This window comes from Bos taurus, chromosome 7, assembly GCF_002263795.3.
Source record: "Bos taurus isolate L1 Dominette 01449 registration number 42190680 breed Hereford chromosome 7, ARS-UCD2.0, whole genome shotgun sequence".
Classification (NCBI taxonomy): Eukaryota; Metazoa; Chordata; class Mammalia; order Artiodactyla; family Bovidae; genus Bos; species Bos taurus.
The window spans coordinates 16,824,666-16,844,756 of NC_037334.1; the positions used below are offsets into that span (position 1 = coordinate 16,824,666).

The window sequence follows — 20,091 nt, forward strand, 5'->3', positions numbered from 1 at the left end:
GCCTGGCGGAGGCACATCAAGCAGGGGGCTGACTGTCGGAGCGGAAGTGGTCAAGGGTAGAGGCAGGGGCTCGGACTGAGGCCAGGAGAGACTGAAGCGGCGGCGGGGGCCGCGGCTGGGGCTGGGGGCGGGCGCGGTCTCACCCACGCAGCCTTGGCGGTCAGGTGTGCTCTGGAAGCCGGCATAGCAGGAGCACTGGAAGGCACCGATGACGTTGACACACTGGCCGTGCGGACACAGGCCGTCACTCAGGGAACACTCGTCCACGTCTACGGGGGAAACGGATGGCTGGTAAGGACAGCAGGTGGCGGAGGGGCCCCAGGAAAGGATGGGCCTGTGCCCAGCCGCCTTCTGCACAGGGACACACGCATGCACGATGATGCACTCACACTCTTGCATCTATGCCCGCCCCCCCCCTACCCCCCCCCCACCATGGGTGTGAGTCTACATCTCACCCTGGTACAAACACATGTGTGAAGTCGTTTCAGTCATATTCAACTCTTTTCCACCCCATGGACTGCAGCCCTCCAGGCTCCTCTGTCCATGGGATTCTCCAGGCAAAAATACTGGAGTGGGCTGCCATGCCCTCCTCCAGGGGGTCTTCCTGACCCAGAGATTGAACCTGTGTCTCTTCTGTCTCCTGCATTGCAGGTGGATTCTACCGCTGAGCCACTGGGGAAGCCCAGAACAAAAGGGCACCTCACCCTGATTCACACATCCACCCAGGTGCACACTAACAAGACACCCGAAACCCACCCTTGATACACACTCACCCTCAGCAGACAGACCCACAACCTGATCCACACAGCCACATGCACACAGCTCACACAGCAGCACGCCCTCACACTTATTCGCAAACAAACACAATCACCCTCAGTAGACACACATCTGCATAGCCAGATGCACACTCAGACTCACAAACACACCTCATGCCCACTCATAAACATATTTGCACACCTTGCATTGCATTGGATTTGCCCTTGTGTCACATTTTCATATCCACTCAGGTAGACTCACAAAGAACCCTTGTGTGCGTGTGTGCTAAGTCACTTCAGTTGTGTCCGACTCTGAAACCCCATGGACTGTAGCCCACCAGGCTCCTCTGTCCATGGGATTCTCCAGGCAAGAATACTGGAGTGGGTTGCAATGCCCTCCTCCAGGGGATCTTCACGACCCAGGGATCAAACCTGCATCTCCTATGTCTCCCGTAGTGCAGGCAGATTCTTAATCGCTGAGCCATCGGGGAAGCCCCACCCCCTGTGTACACACATACAAACACACGCTCAACAGACACACCTACATGCACACAGCCCCCTCCACAAACACACCCGTGTGCAAACACATGCCCACATTTAGACACACACTCTCTCACAACCTTATGTAGACACACAAATAACCACTTCCATCGCCTTACATAAGAACAATCATTCTTGTATAAACACTTACACACTCACAGACTCACACAAACACCAATACACACTTACTCTTGGACAGATGCATTCCCAGAAAGACACCTGCATGCTCAGACACACAAATACACACTCCTTCCATCTCACAACCACACAAGTGACACTTCACATGGCTGCACACTGACCCACACTCACACACTCGATTTTCCGTTTTCACACAGAAACACACACAAATGTGCTCTCCCAATACCTGAGGCATGTGACCACTCATGCACACAAATACACAAGTATGTACTCAGGGAGATGCACAAACACACATACTCGTATCCTCTCCCTCTTGCAAGCTACACTCACCTTCGCAGGCAGTGCCCTCAGCTGCCAGCGCATGTCCAGGGGGACACTGGCACTCATAACTCCCATCTGTGTTGGTACAGGTGCCTCCCCGGCACAGCAGCGGGTCCCGGGCACACTCATCCACATCTGGGCATGTGGAGAGAGAGAAGAGGTGTGAGATGCTGATCCAGGTTGGTGTGATGGGGCTCATGGAAGCTCCCCCCTGTTGCCCCCATCCCCCAACCCTGTTGCCCTGGCTGAGGCCAAGAGAGTCTGGAGCCCTGGGGTGTGGATGACCCAGGGGAGTCAGAATGGGAGGGAAGCTGGAATTCTCAGAGTTTTCAGGGACACAGGCTGACATTCCTGGAGCTAAAGGAGGCCCTGAGGAACCCCTTCCCCACCCCAGAAGTGACAGGGGGAAGGCAAGGACCAGCCCCACTGGGCATTAGTACATGGAATCAGGGGCCTCACCACTCATCTCACAACTCTCCTCCCACTCCAGCCTCAGGGGCTTCCTCCCATCTCTCATGTCAACCTCAGGGCCTTTGCACACACGGTCCCCCCTTCCGCCTTCCCTCCTCCCCACAGCAGCACCTTCCATCCCTCACATCCACCCCAGGGCCTTTGCACACACTGCTCTTTCTCCATACAACTCTTCAGCCCTTCTTCACCACAATTACTCCCACTCTCTTGGCCCCACAGAATGGGATACATCCCTGGGGTTCTCAGCTCACACTGCACCATACAGCCCTTTCAAGTGCTTCTGACAGTGGCTCTTTATTTTCTGTTTGTCTAGGGATTTATTTTATCCTCCCTATTAGGTCCTGAACTCCAAGGAAATGGCCTCCTGTATCCGAGCTCTCCATAGTTCCCCCGAGTAGATGCATGTGAAACGTTCACTGAATGAATGAGAAAAATGAAAAGGGAAGAGGCTCCTCTCTCCAGGGCCCTCTCCTCTTTTCATGCTACCCCGACCCTGGGAGAACCTGCCCAAATCTTGGTCCCCATGCTTCTCCTCCGAATGCCAGACCCAGTGTCCGGCAGTCTTCAGGGACGACACTCACACCTGCTGTCCCAGCTGGATCATGGCTTCTCTCTACTTCTGCCCCCTCCACCCACATCCAGCACAGCAATGTCCTCCCACCCCATTCCTCGGCTCGGCCCCAAGACCCGCGGGCACCACCCTGCCCTGGGGTGGCTGCCTACCCATGCAGTTCTTCATCAGCATGAAGCCACTCTCGTAGCCACGGAGACACTCGCACTCAAAGCTGCCCGGGGTGTTGACACAGGTGCCCTGGCCACAGAGGTCAGGGGAGATGCGGCACTCGTCGATGTCTGTGGAGACAGTGGGCATGGGCCAGGCCTCCATGTCTGCAGACACCCAGGGCCACAGGGGAGCCCCAAGGCATTGAACAGAGCCAGGGAAATGGAGGTGCTGTGACTGCACCCCCAGATGAGAGGAGGGAATTTCTTTCCAGCCCGCAGGCCCCTAGAGATCAGTTTTAAATTAATTAATTTATTTACTTGCTGCATTGGGTCTTAGTTGAGGCATGCAGGATTTTCAGCTGAGGTATGTGGGATCTAGTTCCCTGACCAGGGATTGAACCCAGGACCCCTGCATTGGAAGCACGGAGTCTTAGCAAAGGATTACCAGGGAAGTTGCCGGAGGTTACTTTGCCATGCCAAGTTGCTTCATTCATGCCTGACTCTTTGCAATCCTATGGACCGCAGCCCGCCAGACTCCTCTGTCCATGGGATTCTCCAGATGAGAATAATGGAGTAGGTAGCCATGCCCTTCTCCAGGGGATCTTCCTGACTCAGGGATCGAACCTGTGTCTCTTATGTCTCCTGCATTAGCAGGAGGGTTCTTTACCACTAGTGCCACCTTTTGCTAGCCCCTCCTTTTATAGCCGGGATCCTGGAGGCCCAGAAAGGGTATTGAGCTGCCCTGGGTCACACAGCAGACAGGCAGGAGGAACAAGGCCAGTTCTTGCCTTTTAGGCGCCTCTAGTTTGTGGTCCCCCATCCCCGCAGGCACCTGCCAAGGAGGCAGAGGCAGGTACGTACCTGTGCAGTTCCTTTCCTGGGTATCCAGGGCGAAGCCCCCCGCACAGGAGCAACGGAAGCTGCCCACAGTGTTGCGGCACGTGCCATGGGCGCACAGCCCAGGGAAGGCTTTGCACTCATTCACATCTGCAGCACGGGAGTACAAAACGTCACACTACTCCATGTCCCTGAGTCCCCTGCCTCCTGAGCATTCACCCCTCTGATCACAGATATTTGGTCTCTCCCAAACCTGCTTCCCACTCCAGGCCTCTGCCCATGCTCTGCCCTCTTCCCATCCTCCATCCAGGCTCCCCAAGCCCAAACGCACCTTTATAGAAGGGACGGCCTGACAGGAAGTCCCGGCTGGCAAAGCCCAGCCCCCGGGGACACAGGCTGGTAAAAGCCGGGGACTCGGGCTCAGGGCACGCCTCGCATGTGGTGCCCCATGCGGCCCCCACAGTACAGCAGCAGACATCCATCCGGTACTTGCCCAGCAGGGCAGCCCCACACTCGTCCTCCTCCCAACGCAGGAAACAAAGCTCCAGGCGCATGTCTGCAAGGAGGGGTGGTCACCGGTCCCACCCCTGCCACACTCTGGCTGCCAGGACAGGCAGTGTCGTCCAAAACGTCCTCCCCAGTGGGGAGACTGAATTTCTCAGCTGACACTCCATGTCTTCCAAGTGACCTTTTTTTTTTTGGCCACACTGTGGGGCTTGTGGGATCTTAGTTCCCTGACCAGGGATCAAACCCAGGGCACTGGCAATAAAAACAGCTGAGTCTTAACCACTGGACCACAAGGAATTCCCAACAGTTAAACTGGAATAGGGTATAACCCAACAGTTACATTTTTTTAAAACAAAAATTTTTTAAAGATTTTTTTTTATGTGGGCCATTTTTAAGATCATTATTGAATTTGTTACAATATTGCTTCTATTCCATGTTTTGGCTTTTTGGCCGAGAGGCATGTGGGGTCTTAACTCCGGGACCAGGAAAGGAACCTGTACCCCCTGGATTGGAAGGCAAAGTCTTAACCACTAGACCACCAGGGCAATCCCCCAAAGTTACATTTTAATAATAACTTGCACTGCTAGGTGTTTGCTATGTGCTGCTGCTAAGCTGCTGCTGCTGCTAAGCTGCTTCAGTCGTGTCCGACTCTGTACGACCCCATAGACGGCAGTCCACCAGGTTCCGCCATCCCTGGGATTCTCCAGGCAAGAACACTGGAGTGGGTTGCCATTTCCTTCTCCAATGCATGAAAGTGAAAGGTGAAAGTGAAGTCATTCAGTTGTGTCCGACTCTTAGCGACCCCGTGGACTGCAGCCTACCACGCTCCTCCATTCAAGGGATTTTCCAAGCAAGAGTACTGGAGTGGGGTGCCATTGTGCTAGGCACTGTTCTAAGCTCATCAACCCATTTAGTCTTTAAAATAACACCAAGAGGAAAATGGTTATCATCATGCTTATTTTACATGCAAGAAAACCGAGGCAGAGACGGGTTAGGTAGCTGGCCTGAGGCCACACAGTAAGAGGTAGAGATAGATTCAAACTACGCCACCTGGCTCCAGAGTGTGTGTGTTTAATTTTTAAAAACTCCTCAGAATAATCTGGCAATGGATAAGGCTTCTTTCAATACCAGACACGATGGTCTAAGACTGGGGCTGGTTAACTATGGCCCACGGTGCCAACTGCCTGCTGTTTTTGTAAATAAAGTTTTATTGACATAGTCACATTCATTTATTTCTGTCCTACACAGTAGAGCTGAGTAACTGCAACAGATTCTGAGGCTCCTAAAGCTGAAAATATTTACTCTCTGGCCCTTTGCAGAAACAACTGGCTGATCCCTAGACTAGGACAATTTTTCACCTCTTGCAAAAGGAACATATGTTTAAGTGGATCCATTTGAAAATGAGACCCTGTTACAGAACCTTTAGAAAAAAATAAAGATAAACAGAAGTGCCACGACACACAGGGCTCCGTCTTAAGTTCTTGGGTACCCGATGCCTTGGTCCAGGGCTGCTCAGACAGCATTTCACCTGGCTGTGAATTCAGTGATATTTTTATTTTTTCTTTACTTGGCTACTTTCTTTCCTTGCTCACATTCTGGGATCAGCAAGAAAACCTGATGCACACCTGAAGCTCAGTTTAGAAGAAAATCAAAGCTGAAAAGAGTCATCAGGGCCCATCTGCCTTCTGTTGACCAGGCTCCATGGTGCCACCGAGGAGGCCACTAATGGGTCAATGTTACTATGGGAGGAAAAACTGATAGAATGCAGAGCCCTACCTGCTGGCTGGCAGATGCTCTTGGCCAAGAAATGTCCTGTTCAAGATGTTGATGGTGTAAAGCAAGAAGCCCTCCTTGAGGGGGAAAATATCTCAGAGCCTTTGAGCCTAAGAGCAAGCCATTCAGGGTGAGGGTTTGAGCCCTGGATGCTGAGGAAGGGCTGCAGGCATGAATTACCACTCATGACAGAGGCAGGTGCCTCGTGCTCAAATCCACCTCCTGTAAACCTTGTTTGGTAGCAAGAAAGAATATACCAAGGTGGCAGGTAACATTCCAAGAGACCGTACCATTTGCAATGAGCTTCATTAGAAGGGCAGTTGATTAAGGGGATCCAACCTCTCCAAAAAAACAAATGTCTTTGGAGACACATTAGCAAGGGGGTGGGCAGAGTACAAGAGGACCCCCAAGACTCCACCTGTCCCTAGGAAGGGCCTCCAGCTGCTGGGAGTGGAGGCAGTGAAGGAAGGGCTGGAGGCCCTGCACCGGACCCTGCAGGCCCACACTCACCTATGCACAGCCGGCCGGAGGTGTCCAGGATCAGGCCCTCTGGACACTCGCAGCGGAAGGAGCCTGCAGTGTTGATGCATCGCCCATTGGGACAGACTCCAGGGAAGACCTCACACTCATTCACATCTAGGCAGCAGCAAGCAAGGAGAAGCTAGAGCTGGAGGCTCCCAGGGAGCTGGCTCCCTATGGGCTCAGGACACCACGTGGTTCTTGGGGAGGTGGGAAGAGGCAGTGCCAGCCTCCTAGGCTGGGGGATTGTGGGGAAGACCCGGATACCAAGGAGGGAGCTCTCCAATGACTTCAGAGAGGGCCTTAGGCAGCCACCATGACACTTGCCTGCTCCTGGTGGTGGTGGTGGGGGAGTGGTGGTGAAGTGCACAGGGTGGGGAGTTACCTTCGCAGCTGAGCCCCTTCACGCGGGCGAAGCCTCGGGCACAGGCGCGGTCTGTGATTGGGGAGAGGAGTCATTCTCTCCACCCGGATCCAGGGGACCTTTCCCCCGCATGGTTCTCTCAATGGCCAGGGAGCCCCCAGAGCCGCCCCTCCTAGGGCATTACCCATGTCACAGCGTTCGCAGGGGCTCCCCCAGGCAGTGCCGAGCGTGGCGCAGCACTCGGAGCGCAGGGTGGCTCCGTGCAGGTTCGCCTCGCAGCGGCCATCCTGGATCTTCAGCCAGCAGGTGCCTTTGGTGCTGTCTGCAGGAAGGGGCCGGCTGTGTCATTTGGCAGGCCCACACCTGCACACTAACCCGCAGAGACCCAGACTTCCCCGGGGCGGGCGTCGGGGTCCCCGCTGCTCCGTGGGGCCTCTCACCTAGGCACATGGTGCCAGAAGGTCCCAGGCGGCTGCCGGGGGCGCACTCGCAGGCGTAGGAGCCGGCCAGGTTGCGGCACACGCCATTCACACACGGGTTGGACAGGCACTCGTCGATGTCTACAAAGACAACCAGCCACCGACCCCCGTCAGATCCCTGAGCTGCAGGAACTGGAGCCTCACGCGACCTGAGGCCCCTCCCCTCCGCCGCTGCCAAAGTCCAACAGCAGGGGGCGCATGCGGTCAGAAGGCGAGGGAACGGACTGGGCAGGCGCAGAGGCGCGGGTTTGCATTAAATTGTGCAGTGCACCTGCGCGTGCACGCCGACACGCAGGATCCTGGGAGCCCGCACGGGTGAAAGTGTACAGGGACAGGCACGGTGGGGAACGGTGGCCCTGCAAGGGTCACTCATGGTACAAGAGAGGCCGAGAGTGAGAGGCAGGAGGAAAACCCAGACGGGGAGACCTCGTTGTGGTGGGAGAGGGGGCAGTCTGCCGGAGGCTTGCGCTTAACTCTGTGTGTGTGTGTGTGTGTGTGTGTGTGTGCACGCGCTTGCTCGTGCAGGTATCTGTGAGTGCCCAGGGGTCTGTAATGGACAAGGTCATTGCAACAAAGTGTGTGTGAGGGCGGGTGGGCACATTCCTGTGTGTGAGTATATTTAAGTGTGTGAATGCACAACTGTGTGGGTATGTGGCATCTGCACATATTAGTGTGTGTGGCTGTGAGCCTAAGTGTGCGGAAGGGTAAAAATGTGGACACACACGTGTCTTTGAGTGTGTGCACATGAGAGTGTATGATGTGTGGGACTGTGACTATGAGTGTGAATATGGGTGTGTAAGTCTGTTTTGTGTGACTACTGGTGTGTGTAATCAAGTGATCATCAAGTGTGTGAACGTCAGAGTGTCTGTATAAGGGTGTGCCTTTGAGGGTGTAACTCTGGTTATGAGTATATGTGTAAAGAGTGAGAATTGTTCAGTCACTTAGTCATGTCTGACTCTTTGTGGCCCCATGGACGGCAGCACGCAGGCTTCCCTGTCTTTCACCATCTCCTGGAGTTTGCTCAGACTTATGTCCATTGAGTCAGTGATGCCATCCAATCGTCTCATCTTGTGTTGCCCCCTCCTCTTCAGGCCCTCAATCTTTCCCAACATTAGGGTATTTTCCAATGAGTTGGCTCTTCGCATCAGTAAGAATAAGTGTGAATGTGGGTACTGTGTGAGTGTGTACCTAAGAGTGTAACTGTGAGACTATGAATACATGTATGGCTTTGAGCATGTCTGTGTGGGTAAATGCAGGTATACATGCATCTGGCAGCATGTGTGTACCCAGAGCATGCAGTGTGCATAAGTACTTGTGTGTGTGTGCATGTCTGTGTGCCCCCCAGGACCCTGTACCTTCGCAGGTCTCTGTGTCTGGCCGGAAGCTGAAGCCCTGAGGGCAGGAGCAGCTATAGCTGCCTGGGCTGTTCCTGCACCGCCCATTGTCACACAGGAGGCTGTTGAGGGCGCACTCATCCACATCTGCAAGGCGGGCATGGGGCCAGAGAGTGGGGTGAGGGGTGTGCAGTGGGGGCGGCACCCCTCCGCCCGTCCACTCGCCCGGCACGCTCACCAGTGCACTCCCTGCCATCCGCGACTGCCTCGTAGCCCAGGTTGCAGATGCAGCGGTAGCTGCCCCGCAGGTTCTCACACATGCCGTTGGCACAGACGTCGGGGTCGAGGGCACATTCGTTGATGTCTGCAGCAGGAAGATGGCATCAGCAGCTGCCCTGGTTCCCTGGAGGCTCCAGAAGCCAGGTCCTCCGGGGCCAGAGCTCCAACCTAGACCCTGCCTCCTTTCCCTGGAAACCAGGGTTTCTCAACATCATGGATAACTGGAGCCGGATCATTCTTTGCTTTGTGCAGGGGGAGGGGGGAACCTGTGCAATAGATGTTGAGCCACATTTCCAGCGTCTACCCATGAAATGCCGTAAAGAGCGCCCTCCCCAATATTTGTCCAGACATTGCCAAATGGCACCTGGGAGGTGGCAAACTGTCCCCAGTGTGGAACTCATGGAACAGACATTATTACATCAGCAACAATTTCTTTTAAAGTACAATCATAATCACTAATGTTATAAGATGCTTACTGTTTTGTGCCGAGTATATTAACTTATTTGGTCCTCACAACGTCCCTGAAATGGGACCTACGAGTATATCCACTTTACAGAAAAGGAGGTGCAGAGATGGGGAGTAACTTGATCAGTATTCAGTCAGTAAACAGTAGGGCCTGGAGAGTTCCCTGGTGGTTTAGCGGTTAGGAATCAGTACTTTCACTGCCATGGCGTGGGTTCAATTCCTGGTCAGGGAACTGAGATCCCCTAAGCCTCATGGCACAGCCAAAGAGGGGGTAGGAATAGGCAGCCCTATATATCAAAAATGAAAGAAAAAAAAAAGAATGCTGGCTGGGATTTAAACCCAGGCATTTGGATCCAGAATCTGTCCCTTTAACTGAGGGAGGGGCGCTGGACATCTGCCCTGCCCCCATGACCCAGTGGTGGATGGGAAACCTGGCTGTATCCTAAATCCTTTTATTTGTTGCTCAGGCAGGAAGGCTGTAACAGGAAAGGATGGTGTCATAGGTTGGAGTCCTCATCCCCAGGATCACCTCAGCACGTGACTTTATTTGGAGATGGACATACAGTGCATTCTAATATGATTGTATCCTTATAAAAGTGGAGGTCTGGGCACAGACACACAGGGCGAACCCTGTGTCGAGAGGAAAGCAGAGGAGTTTGGGATTAACATATATATGTGCCTACATGTGTGCTCAGTCACTTCAGTAGTGTCTGACTCTGCAACCCCATGGACTGTAGCCCTCCAGACTCCTCTGTCCATGAGATTCTCCAGGCAAGAATACTGGAGTGGGTTGCCATGCCCTGCTCCAGGGGATCTTCCCAACACAGGGATCAAACCCACATTTCCTATGACTCCTGCACTGATTCCTTACCACTGAGCCACCCGGGAAGAAGTCCTTAACATATATACATTACCCTATATAAAACAGAAAACAGACAAGGGCCTACTGTATAGCATGAGGATTAAATTCAATATTTTATAATAACCTATAAGGGCAAAAATCTAAAAACTGTATGTATGTATATATATACTAAAATATATATATACTGAAAATTATACATATCATACGTATATATAGTGCCTGAATCACTTTGCTGTACACCAGAAACATTGTAAATTAAAAAAAAAAAAAAGGATGAAGGCAGAGATCAGGGAGATGCTTCGACCAAGCAAGGATTAACAGCTAAGTGCCAGACACTGAGAGAGGTGTGAGACAGACTCTTCCTCACAGCCTCTGAAGAGGCCACCCCTGCTCACACCTTGATCTGGGACACTTAGCCTCCACAGCTATGGGAGAATGCCCTCCCAGCCTGTAATACTTTGTGAAACCCGGTGACCTGACCGGGTTCCCAACCACGTCCCTGGCCCTCAGTCCCAGCCCCAACCCGCTCACCTCTGCCATCCGTGGTGATGCCAAGACCGCTGCTGCATAGGGCCTGGAACTCAGCTGTGGTGGCAGGAACAGGGAGAGGGGGGCGGTCATTGGCCATTGCTGAAGCCAAGCCACGCCCAAGACGTGGCCCCTTGGGGCTGGGCAAGGGTCTAGGACTAAGATGCCTGCTCCAGTGGGAAGAACAGTTTTCCTTCTGTCTCTTCTTGGGGGAGAGACATCCACCCCACCCCATGGGAGCCAAGCCCCCCACCACCACTGTCCCCTCCTGCCCCCCGCAGTTATAAACCACAAGCAAGGACTAAAGGAAAGCGGGGCCGTGGAAAGTTCATGGGGGCGGGGCAGCTGAGGCTCTCACCAGAGTTCTTGGGGGGACACAGCTGGCAGGGCTCCCCAAACCCATGGGCCGGGCTTGCACAGCAGCACTCAGATTTGGTGACAGCACCAGGGAAGGGGCGGGCGCAGGAGCCCTGGTCGAGGGTCCCATAGCATGTACTGCGCACGTGGGTGTCCACGCACACTCGACCATCGGCGGCCACCGCGAGCCCCCCAAGGCAGCGGCAGTGGAAGGAGCCTTCAGTGTTGGTGCAGTGACCATTCATGCAGATGCCTGGCGTCTGGCACTCATCGATGTCTGCAGGGGTCGTGCAGGGGGCACTGCAATGGGTCCCAGCCACCGCATCCCCACCCCCTACCCGCACTTGCTACCTCCCCTCTCCTCTTCTTCCCCATCCCCATGGGTTCCCCTATGGTCCAGCCTGCAGTTTCTCACCCACACAGTGGCGGCCACCAGGTGCCAGCAGGAAGCCGGGTTTGCAGAGACACGTGAAGCTGCCGTCCTCGTTCAGGCACACTCCGTTGGCACACATGGTGGTGGTTGCACACTCGTTGTGGTCTGGGGATACCAGGAGAGGCTGGGTCCCTGCAGGGTCCTGGCACCCACCCTTTCATTGGGCCAGTCCTGCCAGGTAGACCAGCCCGGCCCTCATGTTTCCAGGAACTGCTCCCGGGGCTGTGGGAGCCTGATAGGATGAGACATGGCTGTCAGAGACTAGTTTGGCATGGGTACTAGGTTGCAGGACTGTGAACTCCCCTGGGGCCAACTGGCACCACTAGCTCATATCTGCATCTTCCCTCCTGGCACACATAGGTGCTCCATGAATAGGTGTTCAAAGTCCTTTAAATAAGTCAGGTGGTGGCTGCACAACATCTCACTAAATGCCTCCAAACTATTCATTTAAAAATGGTTAAGACGATAAACATGTTATGTAGGGACTTCCCTGGTGGCTCAGTGGTAAAGAACCCGCCTGCCGATGCAGGGAACTCAGGTTCTATCCCTGGTCCAGGAAGATCCCACGTGCCGAGGGGCAACCAAGCACATGTGCCATAACTACTGAAGCCCGAGTGCCTACAGCCTATACTCTGCAATGAGAAGCTCATGCGCCACAGCTAGAGAAAGCCTGTGAGCAGCAATGAAAAGCTAGAGCATCCAAAACAATAAAAAAGTTGTGTATATTTCGCCACGATAAAAAATGCAAAAAAATTTGAAAAAATTAGGTAGTGGTTGCATGACATTACAAATGTACAAAAATGCCACCGAATTGTTCCCTTACAAAGGGTAAGATACAAACTACTCTACATAAAATAGATACACAAGGTCCTACGCTATAGCACAGGGAACATATTCAATATTTTACAATAAACTATAATGGAAAAAAAGAGTTAAAATGGTCAATTTTACACTGTGTAATTGTCCCATAATTCTTAAAAATGCAAAAAAGAATTGCATAAATGAGATGGTGGTTGCGTGACATTGGAAATATCCTAAATGCCACCAAATTGTTCACTTAAAAATGCTGTTTCACACATCATGATATTCATTATTAATATATAACCGTATGATCTTTAATACATAAACATGGATGCTTAGTTGTGTAAATACACAAATGAGACCTGGAAGGACACAGCAAACAGTAAACTGCTTGTGCTGATGGATGACTTTAGCTTTTTGCTTGTGTTTTTTGATTTCCTATTGTGCAAGTGTTAACTTTTAAGAAATACATGTTATTTTTAAAAACCTTTAAAAATGCTATTTAAAAAACAAAGAAAGGTGGTTGCACAACATTGGGAATTATTGAGATTTTCACTTTTAAATGATTAAATTTATCTTGTGTGAATCGTACCTGCATTTAAAAAGGAAAGGGCAAAACCCATCAGCTAACAAGAAAATAGTCTAGGGACTTCCCTGGTGGTCCAGTGGTTAAGAATCCACCTTCCAATGCCAGGGACTCTGGTTAGACCCCGATCAGGGAACTTGGATCCCACTTGTGGTGGGGCAGCCAAGCTGGAGTGCCACAGCTACGGAGCCTGCGTGCTCTGGAGCCCACATCCCACAACTAGAGAGAAGCCCATGCACCAGAGCCAAGAGCCTGTCTGCGGCATCGAAAGATCCTGCATGACACAACTTAGACCTGATGCAGCCAAATAAATAAACATTTTTTTCCAAAAACCCCCTCTTGAAAAATAGTTTAATTTAAAAGGCGGCAGTCAGTGCAGTGCAGAAATGATTTGTTTACCAAAGTACAGTGTTAAATAAAAAAGGACTGAAGCAGGAAGAAGGAAGAAAGGGAGGGAGGGAGAAATGGAGATAGGGAGAGCAAAAACATAAAGAATACATAAAAGGTCCACACCTAACTGTGCAGGTGAGCTTCCACAGAGGTACTATCCATAACAGCAAAAGCGGAAACAACCCGAATAGCCACCAGCTGAAGCCGGTAGAGACAAGATGTTGTCTGCTCATATAATGGAATGGCATTTGACAATAAAAAGGAATGGCATTCTGACATGTGCTACCACATGGACGGATCCTGAAAATGTGATGCATCAGTGAAAGAAGCCAGTCACAAAAGGCCACAGAGTGTGCAAGTCCATTTATACAGAATGCCCAGAACAGGCAAATCCATGGGGACACAAAGTAGACTAGTCTCCTGCTGAGGGGTGGGGGCGGGGGCGGGGAAGGAGGATAGATGATTCTGGAATGACTGCCAATGCAGAGGAGGTGATGAAGAGGTTCTAAACTTAGACTGTGGTCATGCTTGTACTAAAAGCCACTGAAATGTACACTTTAAGAGGCTACTTTTATGGTATGAGAGTTACATAGCTATACAGAAGCTAAAAGGGTCTTTAAAAATGAATGAATGCACAAGCAACTTTGCTTAGTATTTTATAACCTATAAAGAAAAAGAATCTGAAACTTTGCTATACATCTGAAACTAACACAACACTGTAAATCACCTATACTTTAAAAAATTAATGAAAAAGTTTATATGTATCAAAAGAAAATAAAAAGACCAAACTAATGATTTCATCAACTCTTACTGGTTACAGACTATGCAGAGATCTGAAGGCAACATTAAAGATCTGATGGTAAAATGTGAAACAATGAATTAATCATTAGAATTAATCAAAATTAATTTCAGTACAGGGTTTCCCTGGTGGCTCAGTGGTGAAGAATCTGCCTGCCAATGCAGGAGACACAGGTTCAATTCCTGGTCCAGGAAGATCCTACATGCCGTGGAGCATCTAAGCCCATGCACCACAACTACTGAGCCTGTGCTCTGGAGCCTGGGAGCCACGACCACTGAGCCAATGTGCTGCAACTACAGAAGGCTGTGCACCCTAGAGCCCGTGCTCCACAGAGAGAGCACAGGAGAAGCCACTGAAATGAGAAGCGCATGCCGAGCAACTAGAGCAGCCCCTGCTCATTGCAACTAGAGAAAGCCTGTGCCCAGTGATGAAGACTCAGCACAGCCAAAAATAAATAGAAATTAATTTCAGTAGGTGATATCTAACTAATAAAAAACAATGTAAATAAAAATAATGATTTATGCGTGGAAATAAATTACTGTACTTCACATTAATGCTAAGAAAACAGCTCATTTGATAATCAACTTTCTAAATCTATCTAATGATAAAAAGTAAACGCTCTGCAAAAAAATAACACAATTCTGTAAAGCAATTATCCTTCAATAAAAAAATAAATTAAAAAAAAAAAAGAATGAATACAGAAAGGAAAAAAATCCTTCCCAGTGAGGGAAGATTAAGGCAGGTCTCAGACAGGGTGACAGAAGAGGACAAAGGGGATCCCTAGTGGCCCCCACAAGCTATGGGGAGTTTAGTTGGCACCCCCCATACCCCACAGGGAATCTGAGACCAAGGAGCTCTCCATGGTCCTGACCCACCTCTCTTGGAGGCAGATGAGGGGCTTGTCAGGGGCAGAAGCAGACAGCACAGTCTTACCCCAGAGGCCTCTTCCTGGGAGTCACCTGACTCCAAGGAAGGGGAGAATGAAGGCACGGGTAGAGAGTGGACAGACCACAGGAAGGCTCTCAGATGGGCTGGCTGGGCTCAGGAAGGGAAGCAGAGGCTCCATCCAAAGACAGGATGGAGTGATGGAGCAGGAGTGGCAAGATGCGAGAAGCAAGGTAGGGACTCCCTCGGTGGTCCCATGGCTAAGACTCCAACCTCCCAAAGCAGGGGTCCTGGGTTCGATCCTTGGTCAGAGAACTGATCCCACACGTCTCAACTAAGAGTTCGAATGTCACAGCCAAAGATCCTGCATGTCACAACTAAGACCTGCTGCAGCCAAATAAATTAATAAATATTTTTTTTCTTAAAAAGAGGTAAGGAGACACTAAAAGGCAGCTACTGAGGCCCAGAAGCCCCCTCCCCACCCGCCCACCCTCAACTCACCCACACAGTTCTTGCTGTCAGTGCTGAGCTCAAAGCCTGCATTGCAGACACACTGGAAGCTGCCCTCCGTGTTGACACAGCGGCCGTGATGGCAGAGGCCACTGCTGGCGATGCATTCATCTATGTCTGGGGGGTGGGGGGTAAGGCAGGCGGGTGGTCAGCAGGCGTCCTCCCAGCACCCCCAAGACTCCAGTTCGGGCCAGAGATGCAGGCTCCACCAGCCAGGCCCCCTGGCACCCCCACTTCCAAGGGACGGCCATACCCAGGCATGCCTGCTTGGTGAGTGTCGCCTGAAAACCCTCGTGACACCGACAGCGGTAGGAGCCGGGGGTGTTGATGCAGTCTCCGTGGTGGCAGGGGCTGCTGGCACATTCATCCACATCTGCAGGCAGAGGACTCTGAGCCCGAGTCTGGCAGGGCGCGCCCCCACCCCCGCCCAGCCACCGCTCACCAATGCACTCCCCCCGGACGTCCTGCGTGTAGCCCACGTTACACTCGCAGCGGTAGCTGGAAGGGGTGGGCAGGCAGCGGCCGTTGAGACACAGGTTGGTGAAGTGCCGGCAGATGTCGATGGTCTGGTTCAGTGTGGCTGTGCCTGCGGGTGGAGCCGACGGAGGGGGGCGGGTGCCTGACTGAGGGCTGGGCCCCTGGGTCTGGGCCTCACCTCTGGATTCAGACACATACTCAGAGCCCTTATGGCCAGGCTCTCCCACTATAGCCCAGCGTCCTGCCCTAAATTCAGATGCTCCACTTGCCTGAGACCCCGGACCCCCATTCCAGCCCTAGTGTGCATGCCAAGTCATTTCAATCGTCTCTGACTCTGTGCAGCTCCCTGGACTGTAGCCCGCCAAGTTCCTCTGTCCAAGGGATTCTCCAGACGAGAATACTGGAGTGGGTTGTCATTTCCTTCTCCAGTTCCAGCCCTAGACCCTCACCCAAAGCTCAAACTTGGCCTTGAAGGCTGGGATCTCCAATCTGCCCCCACCCCCAGACCACTGTCAGTACTCCCATCCCCACTGCCCAGGCCATGACCCCCACTCCAAAGCCCAGTCCAGACCCTGAGGCCTGGATCCCCTTTTCCCCTGGAGGGGTCTTGGACCCCTCCTCCCAAGTCCTCACCAATGCTGCCATCTCCAAGGCCCAGGCTGGGAACCCGACGACCACTGGAGCCGTGGGGGCTGTGCCGTGCCAGCCCTGGGCCAGGACCCACACCACCACTGGATCCGAAGCCAGGGAGGCTGGGGAAGGGGCCTGGATAGGAAGGCAGGAGCGGGAGTCCCGGGGCACACAGTCGCTGGAACTCATCTGCAAGGGAGTGGGGTTGGAAGTTAAGCCTCGGTTGTACCCCTGGGTCCCCACCCTGCAGGCTGAGCTCTGGGGTAGAGGAAGGTGGGAGGCACCCCCAGCCACTCACCAGAGCCTCGTGGAGGACACAGCTCAGGGGCTGGGCCAGCCGCCCAGCACCTGCCCTTGTCACAGCAGCACTGCCTGTGGGTGTAGTGGCCTGAGAGGTCTCCAGTACAGCGGCCTGCAATCAGCACCGAGAAGCAAGTGCCAGCACGGTGGTCTGCAGCAGGGGGCGGGGTGGGAGGGGTAGGGAGGACCGTTCATGTGTGCTCAGTCGCTGTTCAGTCGTGTCTGACTCTTTTGCGACCCCATGGACTGTAGCCTACCAGGCTCCTCTATTCTTGGGATTCTCCAGGCTACAATACTGGAGTGCTAGCCATTCCCTCCTCCAGGGGATCTTCCCAGACAGGGATCGAACCTGCATCTCCTGCATTGGCAGGCAGGCAGATTCTTTACTGCTGAGTCACCTGGGAAACCCTGAGGACCAGTTACCAGACTGCACATCCCAGCTCCACCAGCACCATCTGCAGGACAGACCTCCTTGCCTCTCTGCGCCTCAGTTTCACCATCCACGGACCAGAGATGCTCAGGGCACTCATATCAGAAAAATGTTGCAGAGTGCACTCTATCTGGCACGTGGGCGATCCTCACTGAGAGGATTAAACCAAGTTTAAACCAAGAGGTAATAAACCAAGATTTCCAAATTACCCCAGAGAAGGAGGTTTGGGCTCATGCCAAGCAATAGTGTCCCATACTGAACACTGGCATTGTTAGTAAGCTCCCTGGGATATTCAACCACACTGAGGAAGACCCCAGGTTCAGGGGGGTTGCCTCAGTGGGAAGTCAAGCTGGATGCTCAAACAGAGATGCTGGAATCTGTAGCTGGGTGGTCTCGCTTGCCAGCCCTGGGCATTCTGCAGAAACCCAAGAGGCTTTTAATCTGAAGAGGGACCAGGGGACCAAAAGCTATGACGAACCTAGACAGCATTGGATCATAGAAAAGGCAAGAGAGTTCCAGAAAAACATCTACTTCTGCTTCATTGACTACACCAAAGCCTTTGTGTGGATCACAACAAACTGTGGAAAATTCTTCAAGAGATGGGAATACCAGACCACCTGATCTGCCTCCAAAGAAACCTGTATGCAAGTCAAATAGCAACAGTTAGAACCGGACATGGAACAACAGACTGGTTCCAAACTGAGAAAGGAGTATGTCAAGGCTGTATATTGTCACTGTTTATTTAAATTATATGCAGAGTACATAATGCGAAATGCAGGGCTGGATGAAGCACAAGCTGGAATCAAGATTGCCAGGAGAAATATCAATAACCTCAGATATGCAGATGACACCACTCTTATGGCAAAAAGTGAAGAGGAACTAAAGAGCCTCTTGACGAAAGCGAAAGAGGACAGTAAAAAGCTGGCTTAAAACTCAACATTCAGAAAACTAAGATCATGGCATCTGGTCCCATCACTTCCTGGCAAATAGATGGGGAAACAATGGAAACAGTGAGAGATTTTATTTTCTTGGGCTCCAAAATCACTGCAGATGGTGACTGCAGCCATGAAATTAAAAGATGCTTGCTCCTTGGAAGAAAAGCTATGACCAACCTAGACAGTATATTAAAAAGCAGAGACATTACTTTGCCAACAAAGGTCCATCTAGTCAAGGCTATGGTTTTTCCAATAGTCATATATAGATGTGAGAGCTGGACCACAAAGAAGGCTGAATGCCAAAGAATTGATGTTTTTGAACTGTGGTGTTGGAGAAGACTCTTGAGGGTCCCTTGGACTGCAAGAAGATCAAACCACTCAATCCTAAAGGAAATCAGCCCTGAATATTCATTGAAAGGACTGATGCTGGAGCTGAAGCTCCAACACTTTGGCTACCTGATGAGAAGAACTGACTCAACTGGAAAAGACCTTGATGCTGGGAAAGATTGAGAGCAGGAGCAGAAGGGGGCGACAGAGGATGAGATGATTGACTCATCAACCATCTCAATGGACATGAGTTTGAGCAAACTCTGGGAGAGAGTGATGGACAGGGAAGCCTGGCATGCTGCAGCCCACCAGGTCTCAAAGAACCAGACACAACTGAGCAACTGAACAACAGGGGAGCAGACTGGCAGACTCATAGCGGCAGCCCCTGGGGAAACTGAGGCAGAAGCTCTCCAGCTACAAAAACCACTGACACACTTCCACTGTGATGTCTTGACGGCTTTATTCGGTGATCAGATTTCTTGGGTTCTGACTCTAAAAGAGCATATTTTTAGGTTTGAAAATCCACAAATGTTAGCCAGTGGCCCACAGTGGAAAAACCCCTCCAACCGGCATGGAGGGCCCTTGTAGCCACCCCTGAGCTGCCCAAGGCTGAGAAAACGGCTAGCATTTCTACCTCCCCAGACACACCCCCATGCACCTGGCAGCGGGGGCGGGAGGGGCCCCAGGTGCATGAGTAGGAGTCAGAGTTCTGCAATTCCAGCATCATCCCTGGCACTCCACCACGGCTGTGCCTGCCCGGGCAAGAAGAGGTCATCAGACTTGTTCAAGGTCACACAGCTGCTGGAGAGTGAGGAGGGATAGGAAGCCAGGTTCCTGAACCCCAGGGTATTTGACCAAGCAGCTGCCTTTCTAGTAGGGAGGACAAGACAAAATCCAAGTATTAAGCACCTACTGTGATCAGGCTCTGCTAAGTGGTCACAAACCCAACTTCTCTGCTCCCCTGTGTTTCTGAATGTGTACTTAGTACCCCTACTTCCACCCCTGGGTGAATCACTCCATAAATATATAACCCTCTCCTTATGCTTTTGAGCTGTGCTGCTGGAGAAGACTCTTGAGAGTCCCTTGGACTGCAAGAAGATCAAACCACTCAATCCTAAAGGAAATCAGCCCTGAATATTCATTGGAAGGACTGATGCTGAAGCTCCAATCCTTTGGCCACCTGAGGTGAAGAGCTGACTCATTGGAAAAGATCCTGATGCTGGGAAAGATTGAGGGCAGGAGGAGAAGGGGGTGACAGGGGATGAGATGGTTGGATGGCATCCTTAACTCAAGGGACACGAATCTAAGCAAACTCCAGGAGATAGCGAAGGTCAGG

The 20,091-nt window shown here is 52.0% G+C and overlaps 1 protein-coding gene across 1 annotated transcript in view; it reads right to left on the reverse strand.

Moving 5' to 3' along the window:
• Nucleotides 1-20,091, reverse strand: part of FBN3 (fibrillin 3) — a 69,984-nt gene that overhangs the window by 43,263 nt on the left and 6,630 nt on the right. Inside the window, exons 9-27 of the mRNA XM_059888607.1 lie at nt 17,062-17,214; nt 16,767-16,952; nt 16,099-16,242; nt 15,910-16,029; nt 15,648-15,773; nt 11,668-11,790; nt 11,254-11,529; nt 10,899-10,952; nt 9,000-9,125; nt 8,783-8,908; nt 7,389-7,508; nt 7,133-7,270; nt 6,970-7,020; nt 6,576-6,701; nt 4,117-4,341; nt 3,810-3,935; nt 2,949-3,077; nt 1,764-1,889; nt 144-269 (exon numbers count right to left, since the gene is read on the reverse strand). Coding sequence (XP_059744590.1) covers nt 144-269; nt 1,764-1,889; nt 2,949-3,077; nt 3,810-3,935; nt 4,117-4,341; nt 6,576-6,701; nt 6,970-7,020; nt 7,133-7,270; nt 7,389-7,508; nt 8,783-8,908; nt 9,000-9,125; nt 10,899-10,952; nt 11,254-11,529; nt 11,668-11,790; nt 15,648-15,773; nt 15,910-16,029; nt 16,099-16,242; nt 16,767-16,952; nt 17,062-17,214 — 2,601 coding nt within the window. The remainder of the gene's footprint in view (nt 1-143; nt 270-1,763; nt 1,890-2,948; nt 3,078-3,809; nt 3,936-4,116; nt 4,342-6,575; nt 6,702-6,969; nt 7,021-7,132; nt 7,271-7,388; nt 7,509-8,782; nt 8,909-8,999; nt 9,126-10,898; nt 10,953-11,253; nt 11,530-11,667; nt 11,791-15,647; nt 15,774-15,909; nt 16,030-16,098; nt 16,243-16,766; nt 16,953-17,061; nt 17,215-20,091) is intronic.